The sequence below is a fragment of the Monodelphis domestica genome, chromosome 2 (assembly GCF_027887165.1).
Source record: "Monodelphis domestica isolate mMonDom1 chromosome 2, mMonDom1.pri, whole genome shotgun sequence".
Classification (NCBI taxonomy): domain Eukaryota; kingdom Metazoa; phylum Chordata; class Mammalia; order Didelphimorphia; family Didelphidae; genus Monodelphis; species Monodelphis domestica.
In genome coordinates this window covers 157146652-157161994 of record NC_077228.1, presented here as the reverse complement: position 1 = coordinate 157161994, position 15343 = coordinate 157146652, and the positions used below count along the sequence as shown (strand labels likewise).

The 15343-nt window shown below is 38.0% G+C and overlaps 1 protein-coding gene across 2 annotated transcripts in view; it reads right to left on the bottom strand.

Annotated features, from left to right (window-relative positions):
* Positions 1-13110: 13110 nt before the first annotated feature.
* Positions 13111-15343, bottom strand: part of PCNX2 (pecanex 2) — a 409779-nt gene continuing 407546 nt past the window's right edge. For both annotated transcript variants that reach the window (XM_007481607.2, XM_007481606.2), the window contains exon 34: positions 13111-14195. In XM_007481607.2, coding sequence (XP_007481669.1) covers positions 14028-14195 — 168 coding nt within the window. In that variant the 3' untranslated portion in view covers positions 13111-14027. The remainder of the gene's footprint in view (positions 14196-15343) is intronic.

The window sequence follows — 15343 nt, the reverse complement described above, 5'->3', positions numbered from 1 at the left end:
AGAATGGCTTGATTTTTTGTACAATTGATTTAGTTCTTTATAAATTTGAGTAATTAAACCTTTGTCAGAGGTTTCTATGAAGATTGTTTCCCAGTTTGTTGCTACCCTTCTGATTTTGGTTACATTGGTTTTGTTTGTATAAAAACTTCTTAATTTGATGTAGTCAAAATTATTTATTTTACATTTTGTAACTCTTTCTAATTCTTGCTTGGTTTTGAAGTCCCTTCCCAAAGGTCTGACATGTATACTATTCTGTGTTCGCCTAATTTTCTTATAGTTTCCTTCTTTATGTTCAAGTCATTCACCCATTTTGAATTTATCTTGGTGTAGGGTGTGAGGTGTTGATCTAAACCTAATCTTTCCCACACTGTCCTCCAATTTTCCCAGCAGTTTTTATGAAATAGTGGATTTCTGTCCCAAAAGCTGGGATCTTTGGGTTTGTCAAAGACTGTCTTGCTGAGGTTGCTTGCCCCCAGTCTATTCCACTGATCCTCCTTTCTGTCTCTTAGCCAGTACCAAATTGTTTTGATGACCGCTGCTTTATAATATAGTCTGAGATCTGGGACTGCAAGACCCCCTTCCTTTGTATTTTTTTTTCATTATTTCCCTGGATATCCTTGATCTTTTGTTCTTCCAAATGAACTTTGTTATGGTTTTTTCTAAATCAGTAAAAAAAATTTTTGGAAGTTCCATGGGTATGGCACTAAATAGATAGATGAGTTTGGGTAGGATGGTCATTTTTATTATATTGGCTCATCCTACCCATGAGCAGTTAATGTTCTTCCAATTGTTCAAGTCTAGTTTTAATTGTGTGGGAAGTGTTTTGTAGTTGTGTTCATATAGTTCCTGTGTTTGTCTCAGGAGATAGATTCCTAAGTATTTTATTTTGTCTAAGGTAATTTTGAATGGGATTTCTCTTTCTAGTTCTTGCTGCTGAACTGTATTGGAATTATATAGAAATGCTGATGACTTATGTGGGTTTATTTTTTATCCTGCAACTTTGCTAAAGTTGTTGATTATTTTGATTAGCTTTTTGGTTGAATTTCTAGGATTCTTTAAGTAGACCATCATGTCATCTGCAAAGAGCGATAATTTGGTCTCCTCCTTGCCTATTTTAATGCCTTCAATTTCTTTTTCTTCTCTAATTGTTACTGCTAGTGTTTCTAATACAATGTCAAATAATAGAGGTGATAATGGGCATCCTTGTTTCACTCCTGATCTTATTGGGAATGAGTCTAGTTTATCCCCATTGCAGATGATATTAGTTGATGGTTTTAGATATATACTGTTTATTATTTTTAGGAATGACCCTTCTATTCCTATGCTTTCTAGTGTTTTTAATAGGAATGGGTGTTGTATTTTATCAAAGGCTTTTTCTGCATCTATTGAGATAATCATGTGGTTCTTGTTGGTTTGCTTGTTGATGTGGTCAATTATGTGTATAGTTTTCCTAATGTTGAACCAGCCCTGCATCCCTGGTATAAATCCTACTTGATCATGGTGGATGACCCTTCTGCTCACTTGCTGGAGTCTTTTTGCTAGTATCCTATTTAAGATTTTTGCATCTATATTCATTAGGGAGATTGGTCTATAATTTTCTTTCTCTGTTTTTGGCCTGCCTGGCTTTGGAATTAGTACCATGTTTGTGTCATAAAAGGAGTTTGGTAGAACTCCCTCTTTGCTTATTATGTCAAATAGTTTGTATAGTATTGGAGTTAGCTGTTCTTTGAATGTTTGATAGAATTCACTGGTGAATCCATCAGGCCCTGGGGATTTTTTCTTAGGAAGTTCTTTGATGGCCTGTTGGATTTCTTTTTCTAATATGGGATTATTTAAGAAAACTATTTCTTCTTCTGTTAGTCTAGGCAATTTATATTTTTGTAAATATTCATATCACCTAGGTTGGTATATTTATTGCCATATAGTTGGGCAAAGTAGTTTTTAATGATTGCCTTAATTTCCTCTTCATTGGAGGTGAGATCCCCCTTTTCATCCTTGATGCTGTTAATTTGCCTTTCTTCTTTCCTTTTTTTAATTAGATTAACCAATACTTTGTCTATTTTGTCTGTTTTTTCAAAGTACCAGCTTCTAGTCTTGTTTATTAGCTCAATAGTTCTGTCACTTTGATTTTATTAATTTCTTCCTTAATTTTTAGGATCTCTAGTATGGTTTTCTTCTGGGGGGTTTTAATTTGTTTGTTCTCAAGTTTTTTGATTTGTATTTCCAATTCCTTGAACTCTGTCCTCCCTAATTTGTTAATATATGCACTCAGGGATATGAATTTTCCTCTAAGTACTTCCTTGGCTGCATCCCATAAGGTTTGAAAGGATGTTTCGCCATTGTCATTTTCTTTAACAAAATTATTAATTGTTTCTATGATTTCTTCTCTAACTATCTGATTTTGGAGTATCATGTTATTTAATTTCCAATTAATTTTTGATTTGTCTCTCCATGTACCCTTGCCGATCCATATTTTTATTGCCTTGTGATCTGAAAAGGCTGCATTTATTATTTCTGCTTTTCTGCATTTGAGTGCCATGTTTCTATGACCTAATGTATGATCTATTTTTGTGAATGTGCCATGTGGTGCTGTAAAGAAGGTGTATTCTTTTTTGTCCCTATTTATTTTTCTCCATATGTCTATTAACTCTAATTTTTCTAAGATTTCATTCACCTCTTTTACCTCTTTCTTGTTTATTTTTTGGTTTGATTTATCTAAATTTGATAGTGGTTGGTTCAAGTCTCCCACTAATATGGTTTTACTGTCTATTTCCTCCTTCAATTCTCCTAGTTTCTCTATTAAAAATTTGGATGCTATACGATTTGGTGCATACATGTTGATTAGTGATATTTCCTCATTGTCTATACTCCCTTTTAACAATATATAATTACCTTCCCTATCCCTTTTGATCAGGTCTATTTGTGCTTTGGCTTTGTCAGATACCATGATTGCAACTCCTGCCTTTTTTCTATCAGATGAGGCCCAAAAGGTCTTACTCCAACCTTTAATTCTAACCTTGTGAGTGTCAACCCGTCTCATATGTGTTTCTTTTTTTTTTCTTTTTCATATGTGTTTCTTGAAGACAACATATGGTAGGGTTTGGGGTTCTTATCCAATCTGCTATTTGTCTACGTTTTATGGGTGAGTTCATCCCATTCACATTCAAAGTTATGATTGTCATTTGTGGATTCGCTGGCATTTTGATATCTTCCCCTAGTTCTGACTTTTCTTCTTTAGCTTTCTCCTTTTGAACCTGTGATTTCCTTTAGGTCAGTCCCCCTAGTCCCCTCCTTTGAGATGCTTCCCTTTCTAACCCCTCCCTTTTTATGCTTCCTTCCCCTGCCCCCTCTCCTTCCCTCCCTTTTTATACTCCCTCACCTCTCCCCCTCCTTAATTTTCCTTTCTTTCTTGCCCTAATGGATAAGATAGAATTCAGGATCCCACTGGATCTAGATGTACTTCCCTCTCAGATTTGATTTCACTGAGAGTAAGGTTTAAGTAATTCCACTTCACGCTCTCTTCCTCTCCTTCTCATATGAGAGTTCTTCCCCTCCCCTTCCCATGTGTATCTTTATATGGGAAAGATTATTGTATTAAGTCCCCTCCTATTTCTTGAAGTTAATCTTAGTATTATTGATGGTTCCCCCCTCCCTTTTCCTTTCTTTGCCCCCACTTTCCCCAAATTTTCTTAATGCCCCAATCTTTCCCTATGCATGTTTCTTCTAACTATTCTTATGATGCTACAATTTATGAGAGTTACACAAAACATTTTCCCCACATATTAATATATATAATTTGATGTAAATGTAGTCCTTATAGAAGAGAGTTTGACTTAAAGAAAAAGATAAGATTTATCTACTTTTCCCTTTCTTTCATATTTACCTTTTCATGTTTCTCTTGCTTTCTGTGCTTGGATATCGAACTTTCCACAGAGCTCTGGTCTTTTCTTAGCAAATGCTTGGAAATCTTCTATTTTTTTGAATGCCCATACTTTCCCCTGGACGTATATAGTCAGTTTTGCTGGATAGTTGATTCTTGGTTGGAGACCCAGCTCTCTTGCCTTTCTAAATATCGTGTTCCATGCTTTGAGGTCTCTTAGTGTGTTAGCCGCTAAGTCGTGTGTGATTCTTATGGGAGCCCCCTTATATCTGAAGCTCCTCTTCTTGGCTTCTTGTAGGATTTTCTCCTTTTCTTGGAAGCTCTTGAATTTGGCAATTACATTCCTAGGGGTTGTCTTTTGGGGATTTAGTATAGAAGGTGTTCTATGAATCCTTTCTAATTCTATTTTGCCCCCTTGCTCCAGAACATGGGGGCAATTTTCTTTTATAATCTCCTGTAGAATAATATCGAGTTTATTGCTTATCTCTGGTTTTTCTGGGAGACCGATAATTCGGAGGTTTTCTCTTCTCCCTCTGTTTTCGAGATCTGTGACCTTCTCAGTGAGATATTTTATGTTTTCTTCTAATTCATTAATTTTTTGGGTTTGCTTTATTGATTCTTGCTGTTTTATCATCTTGCTTTCTTCGAGTTGCTTGATTCTCGTCGTTAGGGACTGGTTTTGCTTTTCAGCTTTGTCTGCCCTTCTATTGGATGCTTCGAGTTCTTTTTCCAATTGAGCAGTCTTATCTGTCAGACTGCTGATCTCTTTCTCCCATTTTTCTTTCCAGGTTTCCATCTTTTGGATAAGTTCTAGTTTGAGATCTTCCAGAGCTTGTTGATAGTTTCCATTTTGGGAGGCATGTTCAGATTTTTTTTTTTGGATTTCCTCCTCATTCTCCTCTTTTCCTTGAGTACTTCCACCATAAAAGTTTTCAATAGTCACTTTTTTCCCTTTCTTCCTGGAGGCTTGATTTTGGGCCATGTGCGCCATCCCTTTGATGGTTTTATTCCCCTTTCCTTTTTGGTTTGGGGTCTGGGTTATATGGGCGGTTTTTCTGTGAATTTAGGTTGCTTCAGACTAGTTCTTCCCAGCCTACGAGGTTTCTTAGAGTGCTGGGTCCCTGATCACAGCCACACTGCCCAGGTGTTCAGCTCCACCCAGATAATCAGCGTGTGGTCCACCCCTGGTGTTTAGCTCCGCGGAGATGTTCAGCGCAGCCGCCCCAAGTACAGCTCAGCTGACCCCCGTAATCAGCACTGGGTTCTCCAGTGAAACCGCCCTGAGACGTTTTTTCTTGGCAGTCCCCAGATCCCAAGGACCCTGGAGTGCCCCCCTCCCAGACAGAGACGTTCCCCACTCACTCGCTGTCCCGGTGAGTGCTCAGGTAGCTCACTCTGGTTTGGTGGGGGAGGTGGGGTGGGGGAAGGGCGGCTCAGTTCACTTTTCTGTGCAAGCTTTTCCTCCTTCTTATTATAGTGTGTAAATGTTCAAGCCCCACCTACCTTCACCTCTGTGGGATACTGGGGAGTCCTGTTCCGCCAAAGGTGATTTTTATGCTCCTTTGATGTAGTCTATTTCGTTCGGTGCCGAGGAGAGGAAGTGTGTGGCATCTAGATTGCAGCCATGATTACCCGGAACTAGAAATTCTTAATATACACCTTGTCTCCTGGGTTCAGATCCTGAAGTGAAAAGTCTAGTCTTATAGCTTGTACGGCAGCTCTGGATTCATGGAGTTCACACAGTTTGTACTGTAATTCCTGTATATAGGAAACAATAGTACTATCTCCCCCTAATAGTGATGTATATGCAGGGAATAAAGGCTTAGCCTATATAGGTGGATGTCCAAAAATAATCTCAAATAGTGAGATGTGTTGATCTCTAGGCCTGCTTCAAAGATAAAATAGGGCCAGAGGGAGAATTTCAGGCCATTTTAAATGTCTCAGTGCATAATTTTCCATTCATAGTTTTAAGTTATTTATTCATTCTTTCACCTTGGCCTGAGCTCTGGGGATGATATGGTACATGAAATTTGGGAGTTATCCCCAAGCAAGAATATATCTGATTTAGGAAGGAATCAGTAAAATTATTTCCTCTATCTGAATCAATATGTGCTGGCAGGTCAAAGTGAGGAATAATCTCTTTAAAAAGCACCTTAGCAATAAAAGCCGCTGCGTCTCGGGCTGTAGGAAATGCTTCTGGCCATCTGGTCATTTGGTCTACTATGACCAGACAAAATTTATATTGCCCAGCCTTTGGCATCGTTATGGAATCTATTTGTAGGTGCTCAAAAGGTGTGTAAGCCAGAGGATGCCCACCAAAGGCTTTGCTACGAAATGCATGCTTGACAGGTAGAGCAGGCTGTACACACTTTAGAGTCTATAGTAGTTATACTAGGGGCTATCCATACTCACTTAACAGAGTCCACGATGCCCTGAGTACCAAAGTGACCATTTTTATGAATTGGGTGGCAAATTTAGTGATAGAAACTTCTAGGGAGCAGGGGTTTTCCTTCTGATAATACCCATACTCCATTAATCTGTTTTGCTTTGAATTTTTGCTTCCATTTTTCCACTTCCTTTTCATTATAAGAAAGAGATGAATTTAAGTCATCATCAGTGGTTGTTAATGTTAAAACTAATTCAGGCCCTTCTGTGGCTGCTAGCTTTGCAGCAGCATCTGCTTGATCATTTCCCCTAGAGACAGTGTCAGTGCCACCTGTAAGGGCAGAGCAATGAACTACAGCTAGGGCTTCAGGCAGGTGGAGAGCAGAAAGAACTTCATTAATTATTTCTACATTAGCTATAGATTTTCCAGCTAAGGTTAAAAATCCTCTCTGGAGCCATAGCATCCTAACTGAATGACAAATGCCAAAAGCATATCTAGAATCCGTATAAATTGTTGCCCTTTAATCCTTGGCAATTAAACAGGCATGTTTTAGAGCTATGAGTTCTGCCCCTTGAGCGCTAATATTAAAGGTCAGTGAAGCTGGCCACTCAGTGGCAAATTCTGTGACTACAGCAGCTCCAGTGTAGCATATGCCATCCCTCATAAAAGAGGAACCATCAGTAAATAAGACCAGATATGGATTGTCTACAGGAGTGTCCAAGAGATTATCTCGAGGCTTTTCTGCCATGGACACTAGTGTTTCACAACTGTGCAATGGTTCTCCTGAAGTTGGTAAATCTGGAAGCAAGGTGGCAGGGTTAAGAGTTGTACAGCCTTTCAAGGTGATGTTTTCGCTGTTTAACAATGTTATTTCATACCTTGTAATTCGGTGATCTGAGAATGCCTGTGTTCTATGCCTTAGCAACAATGCTTCTACCTCATGTAGGCACATAATTGTTAATGGGCATTCCAATACTAGATCAACAGTTTTTGTGACTAGTAAGGCTGTAGCAGCTACTCCTCTAAGACATCGTGGTGCTCCTGATGCTACTGGGTCCAGTTGGACAGAATAATAAGCAATTGGGCACTGAGAAGTTCCCAAAGTATAAGTTAAAACACCTGAAGCTACCCCTCTTTGTTCATGTACATACAAAGAAAATGGCTTGTTGTAATCTGGGATAACTAGAGCAGGGACAGACAGGATAGCCTCTTTTATATCTAATAGAGCTGACAGGTGTTCTGGCTCTAATTTAATTGGTTCAAGGACTGAATCCCTTGTTAGTGCTATAAGGGGTTTAGTAATTTCCCCATAGCAAGGAATCCATTGTCTACAAAAACCTGTTGCTCCTAAAATTGCTCTCAACTGTTTCTTAGTGGTAGGAGCACATAAACTGTGAATATTTTCAATTCATTTGGGAGAAATAGAGCAGGCACCCGCAGTCAGGATGAACCCCAAATATTCTACTTTAGGGAGACACAACTGAACTTTATTCTTCAAGATTTTATGCCCTCTTTTGTGTAGTTTCAAAAGAAGGTGCTTACTATCTTCCTGACACGCTTCTGTTTCTGTTGAAGCCAAGAGTAGATCATCTACATATTTGATTAATTTACTGCTTTTAAAGGTTATATTATCTGTGTCTTGGCTCAAATTTTCTGCAAATAAACTTGGGCTTTCCACGAAGTCTTGTGGAAGGCGACTCCATGTAAATTTAGAGCTCTTCCAGGTGAAAGCAAAGATATGCCTGGAGTTCTCATGTATGGGTATGGAAAAAAATGCTGAGCACAAGTCCACTACTGTCGAGTATGTAGCTGTGCTAGGAATAGAAGAAATAATCGTATATGTATTTTGGAAACTATAAAGTGTCTCTTTATAATGTGATTGTTCACAGCCCTCAAATCCTGTACGATTCTATAGAGGTGCTTGCCATCGGGCCCTATTTTTGGTTTTTTAATGGGCAGGAAGGGCGAAATGCATTCAGATTTACAATTATTATTCTCTGGTCAATTAAAGAGTTTATTACTGGGGTAATACCCTCAATTGCCTCTTTTGAGAGGGGATACTGAGGAATGGAAGGAGGTGGGCTAAATTTAGTTTCTATCTGCACAGGAACAGCTGACTTAAGTTCCAGTTTAACAATCCTATCTGTTAAATATGTAAATCGTTTCTCAGTTTTCTCTATGAAATCATTAGTCTCTTCCTCCTTTTCTTTGTTTCCCTTTGAAACATATAAAGCCGTTTTTTCACAATTCTTCAAGGTCCATTTCCTGCCATCATTGGCAATGTATTCTAAAATAATCCCTAATCACTTTGCAAGAGTTATTGACAAAGTGCCTTCTAATTTGTCCTATGCTATTTTCTTTAGAAAGGTCAAAATCCAGGTATCACCCCCCCCCCAACTCAATTATTCTGTCCATGAATCTGGAGGGTGTCTCTTCCTTATGTTGCTTAATGCTTTCAAATTCTGTCCACTTCTCTGTATTGTCTGCACACTCTCTCATGGCTGTTAAGATGGCCTCCCTACAATGGTATAGTTGTAAACAATCCTCAGAGTTGTTATAGTCCCATTTAGGATCTTGAGATGGCCAGTGTGCCTCCCTTTACTCAGAAAACTGGAGAGAGAGAGAGAGAGAGAGAGAGAGAGAGAGAGAGAGAGAGAGAGAGAGAGAGAGAGAGAGAGAGAGAGAGAGAAACCAATTCACTGAGTACTATACTTAATGTTTTTTTTTTCAGCCAGTTGTCTTTATCAGTTAACTGGGTGAGGAGGTGGAGGATGGACTGTGACTATCTTTTCTTCAAATTAGGTAAAGTAGCTTGTTTTGTGAGGACAAGTACCTAGATACAGAAAATTCTAGCAAATGTTAAAAGGTTCTCCTTGAACTTTTGATTTAAAAAAAAAGGTTTATTAAAGAATTTGCTTTCCTTATTAAGGTTCTCTTCCTTGGAAGCAAAAAAATAAATTAAAAAAATTAAATAAATGTGCCTCCAGATCAGTTAGATGGCATTTAGCAGGTGGGGTGGGAACAACACAGAAATTACAGCCATTCATCAGATATAGAATTCATTGAAAAGAAAACTCAAATGTGGGTTTGTAACACACCATTTGGTTTGAGAAAGAGTTTATCCAGAAAAAATGGGTTTGGGTGGGACTGGTGGGACTTGAGTGGAACTGATTTCAGAGAATTTCCTGAGAGTTCCCTTCATATGCTTTTGACCTTCCTTTTCATAAACCAGTTCATACTCCAAGCCACATAGCATTTTCCTGGGCAACATTTTTTAATTGTGCTCCCCCCCCCCTTTTCCTTTGAACTTTGTTTTAAGAGTAGAATGGTTAGGAAGATGACAAACTTTTTTTTTTCCCTGCAGAAACATGTAGTTTATATAATGTAATGCCTTTGATCATTCACTCTGCAGAAGGGAATCCTTAGTCAAGTTTCATTTAAAAGCTCTGGCATTTATTACACAGGAGTGCCATGTAGCCCAGCCCTAAAAACTAAGGACTAAAAAAGGGATAATCCTAAGCATGATAAAAAAAAAAACTACATTGTTTGTTTGTTTGTTTTGTTTTTGGCTAGGATTTCTTTAGCAAAGTTCAGAAAATTTTTAAACATTAAAAAAATGACCTTTCCTATACTTTATGATGTGAATTTTTAATTTTGCAGTATAAAATCACACAACTGTTAAACCGCAAATGATACTGTTTCAGGTTATAAAAATACCAGCTTTGAGGCAGGTAGGTGGCTCAGTAAATAGAGAGCCAGGCTGGGAAATGGGAAATCTTGGGTTCAAAACTGGCCTCAAACATTCCTTACTGTGTGACTAGGAAAGTAACCTAACCCCAGTTGCCTAGCCATTATTTCTCTTCTGTCTTGGAACTGATATTTAGTATGACTTCTTAATATCAGAAGGTAAGAGTTTAAGGAAAAAAGATACTAGCTTCTTTGATTCACATGTACAGGCATCTTACTATTTGAATGAAGCTTGTTTTTTTAAGTGTTTAGTGGGCAGGGGAGGAAAGGGGGATAAAGTATTGAGTGTGTCCACCTTCCTCCCCTTTTTGCTTTTGCTTTGGATTATAAATCGGTTTCTATGAGTGGATGACTCCATGTGTCCCCTGCAGCCAGGGGTTGGTGTTCCCTAAGTCTTACTGTGGATGATTAGCAGGAGTTAAAAGTTAGGGTGACAGGAGGAGGGTGCTAGTGATATAAACAGGCATGCGGAATGACTATTTTATGGGCCAAATAGAAGTTTGGGGATCTAATGATTTTAGTAAACAACTTTCCAGACATGGCTGGTTCAGACACATAGCAAAGAGTTTAAATCCAATAATACCAGATTAGCTACACAGTTTATATGAAACTAAGTCCCACAGTTTTTATATTAACTTTCAAGGAGAAGCAATTTTCTCCAGCCTCCAAGTACTGAAAATAATTATTCAACGTTCTGCTGGCAGAACATTGGGATAGCTCTGGCACAGAAATGTCAGCCCTGGAAATGTCCTTTAAATGGGGCTAATAATGCATTATTTTGTATTGAACACCCTCAGATGAGCCAGCTAACTGGCTGAAGGCCAAGTTATTAACCTCATGAATTGTGAATGGGCATATTAAAAGTGAGAATGTACTGTTGGGGCTGGCCAAGAAATCTAACCTGGAAAGGTCTCTGGTAACTCGGGCAATAACAGTTGTCCCCCCCCTCCCCTTTTTGACCAGAATTGTCTAGATTGGAAGCATTAATAATACCAGATTTCTGGATTCACTGTACAAACTGTCTACAAAGTACTCAAGTACAAACTTTAGAGACTCAGACTTTCCCAGGTGAAAATTGTGCTAAGTGTGTGTGTATATGATGCTGGCTGTGTTGTTGATCAGTGCATTTCTTGAAAGAACTCTCCCTCAGACCTTCTCGTTAGTGTGTAGACAAGGTCTTTATTTGGGGTCTGGGCAACACACTGTAGGCACTTCACCTCTAGGGAGTCGGAATGTGCTTGTTTCTTCCCAGGGGCAGGAATGTGCCTGCCTCCCTAAGGGAGAAGGCATCTTATATACCACTGTAAGGCTAGTTGGTCTGTGGGCGTTCTCCCCAATCAATACAAATAACACTGGTCTTTCCAGTGGGGCCTGCCCTTCCTCGTCCTATACTTGATGATTGTGCAAGAATCCAAATCTGAAAACTAAAACAGAATTAAAAACCTTCCAAGGAATGGTGCAGTCACAACTGAGTGATAAACTCATAAGCCTGTCTCTCCCCCCCACCCTTCCCCAGTTATGGTGTTTTTTAATGGCTTTAAACTTTATTTTATTTTTCAATTAACAAGCATTTATTTTCTCTCCCTCACTGGAAAAAATTGAGGAAATAAAAATAGAATATTGATATTATGATAAAAAAAGATAGTTTCAGAGACAGAAGACTTGTATGAACAGACCTGTCTTTAATGCTGGTGAAGATACTTCCATAAAGAGCTCATCTGATTCTTCATTTGACTTTTTTCCTGTATTTGTTTGCCTCCTAATTTATTGAGGAAAATTTTACTTTCTACTTAATTTTTTTTGTTTTCTATTTATAAACCATTTAAAAAACTGCAGCTGTGTAGTCAGCCATTAATGGCCCTGCAGGTCTTGACCTTATTTTCCCATTTGCTTGATGGAGTGAAGAGATCTTTTTTTTTTTTTTAATATAGAAGCTGCATTCACATCGTATAAGTTGGCATTTGGGTCATATAGCATTAGAGCAAAGTTTCCAAATTCAGAAGCTAACAGAAAACATTATTCATTCTGCTAGGCAGAGCTAGGATGAAGAGCATATAAATTATTTTAGTTTCTTCCTACTCAGAATTTCTTCACTGAAGAAGAAAGTAAATTGGTGCTATAAGAGAATTCTTGTCACCTGTTCTGGGCAAATTACATCCCAGGATAAGAAAAGAACTTCCAGCTGTGAATTCCAAACTGCTCTGTGATTTTTTTCAGGAACTTTGAAGGAAAAAGGTGCTGCAGGACTCCAAAAAGGGGAAGACCATGTTAAAGTTTGCAAACCCAGGCTAGAAAGAGATCAAAGCTCCCATGCTGACGAGGAGAGGGAGAGGGAGAGAATAAACAGATAAAATTGCTGCAAACTTAGGCTATATTAATTGAAGCATAATGACCAGAACAGAAGAATGCAAAGTTCCATTGTACTTCACCCTGGTCAGACCACTCCTTAAAATATTATGTTGAGTTTGTGCACCCCACTTTACTTAGGACATTGACAAAATTAGAATGGGTAATCAAGAATGAGGATAACACAATGGGAGCTGTTAAAAACTACCCTTTCTCACCCAAGCCCTCTTCTTTTTTATGGTGAGAAAAAAGATGTTTATTTTTCTTTGATATGCAATTGTTTCTATGTTGAGTGCTACAAACTATTGACTTTATAAAAGACAAAAAGAGACAACTATGTTTTCACAGTGGATAGTGTGCTAGACTTTGGAAAAAAAAAAAGAACTGAATTCAAATTCCACCTAGCTATGTGACCCTGTGCCAGTCACTTAACTGCTACTTGACTCAACTTCATGTCATCTGTAAAATGGGGGTAATAATAGTACCTACCTCACAGGGTTTCTATTGTATTATTGGCTGCATTCTTATTGGGTTACCTTCTTGATCCCCTTCTTGTTGCTAGCATGGACTCAGGCTTCTGCCATACATGTCTTGAATGAATGAGCTGAGCTTGCTTATGGCTGAACTCAAATATGGTTCAGAAAGAGCTTGTTCAAAATCCATTCTCTAAGCAAAAGAAAACCTCCTCCCCTTTCCTCCTTCCTATAATAGAGCACAATTCTAGCCAAATGAAAACACCTGAACACATCAATCGTCATAAATATTTTAATTACAAAAACAAAGGTGTAGACGTGTTCTGTGATACATTAAGGATTTCTTGGCTTCAGAAACAGGTATGCATTCCTGCAAACTAAACAGGAACACACAGCCTTTTTCTGGAAATACTTCTGACTCCAAGTTAGTAACATGAAGTGATCCAGAATGGCTTTCCATGCACAGGTTTTGTTTTGTTTTTCAATTGGATTTCTTAATTCATCTTGTATCAATATGTATTCTAACTTTTACAAAATACTTCAAACATAGCTGCATGCACTATAGCATCTCCTGAAATATGTCCCTATTGTGAACTTAATACCACCTGCATAAATGCAATAAAGAAATGAAGTTCTTAAAAACTTCAATTTCATTGAGCATATTGCAACAGCCTATCATATATGGCAAATGCTACTATTCAGAATTTTTCGTGGTAATGCATTATGTATAAAATTGCCAATTATTTAACATGCAATTAGCTTCTTTTAGTAATGGCTGAAAACAGTAGTCTGTGTACACTGTTTCTGTTCATGTTATGATACTTAAATGGCTTTTGCTTGTTATTCCAATTTTGAAATAGAATTGCTTGAGCCCTCCCGGAATTCTACATCGGCAGCGCTGGTAGCAGGGAATTTGGGGCAGGTGAATGGGAAAAGGAGAGATAGCACATAGGTTTTAGTCATCAAGTGAAAAGCTTCTGAGAACCTGAGATAGAGTCGCACTGTGTTTTAAGGAAGCTCTCATTGGTTCACATTAAAGCCCTTATATGGGCCATCATATAGGCTCCTTTTTGTTGAAAATTTCCTGGATCTTTACTTCCAAAGATAAAGATTTTTAAAAATTGGCATTATACTCCAGCCAATTGCAGGTGACAGGACAAGTGACATCTTGTCTTCTGCAGTCACTGGGACTGGATTACTCTTCTGATAGACTTTGCTGAGAAGCTGTGTCATCCAGACCCATATCCTCCTGGCTGGCTCTGCGACAGATCACGCTAAGGCTCTCTGCCATTGCTTGAGGAAGATGTTGATCTCGAAGCCGACCCTGCTCTGTGGCATAAGTCATTTCACAAGGCTCAGAGAACTGTTTTCAAAACAAAAAAGAAGGTAAATATTTTAGTAAACGTCACTAATTTTGTCATGCATCCCTGTGAATAGGTTCTGTGTATCATCACATGAATGGTCCAGGGTGGCCTAGAAAATCATGTGATGAGACAGTGATTCCTATTCTAAACTAGAATAGATTAATCAACAGTCTTAGAACAGAAAATTAGTTCATGATGGCCTATTTTGAACTCTACTTTTAGCAAGAAACCTTGCAACATATAGATGCATTTCTCATATAATGTGGGCATCAATGTATTAGAATAACACAACTTTTGGAAACAAGATCATTTATATTTCCAGATTTCCTTTGTTTATATTTATGCCCCGTTTTACATCCTTCTCAAATATCATAAATGATGATACTTATGATATTTTGACACATCTTAATCGAAGCATATTAGTTTTGGCTGTGATTGACCAAATGATACTTCTACATGGTGGAGAAGAGGAAGAAGGGGAAGATGATAAATGACAAAAGTGGTACTTTTCTTGCTTTTTACTTGTTGTGAAAGACAAAAGAAATGAAAAGCAGGAATACTCTGCTTCTTTGTAGAGGTGGAGGACTTTGGTAATGGAATATTGTATGTAGCATCAGATATTTTAAACCTGATGGCTAGTTTTGCTGAACCGGTTTTCTTTTTTCCTTCTTTATTCTTTGCTATAAAGCATTACCTCTCTGGGAATATAAAGAGGAAGGATACACTGAGGAATGAAGGCAATATAAAAACAAAAGCTAATGAATTTATTTTAAGCCTGGGAATAGTTTCTTTACAAGCACAGCTTTAAACATCTCTTCCCAAGTCATTCATAGGCATCCATTCTATGATAGGAATAATCCTCTTTGTGGGTGATTCCCTCTCAAGAATGACAATTTGTAATTCAAGGTCATTTGTCTTTGAGCCTCCCTTTAAGTGACTTTTCTAAATCAGCAATAAAGATGAAGGTACAGATGGTATAAAGATTAAAATAAGGATAGGGACTGGACTTGTGATTTTATCAGTAAAGGAAACTCCTCTCAAAGAATTCAGCAACTTCTCAATACCTTTTTTTTTCTTGATTTTTTCCCCAATTACATGTAAAAACAATTTTTGACATTCATTTTTTTTAAATTTTGAGTTCCAATGT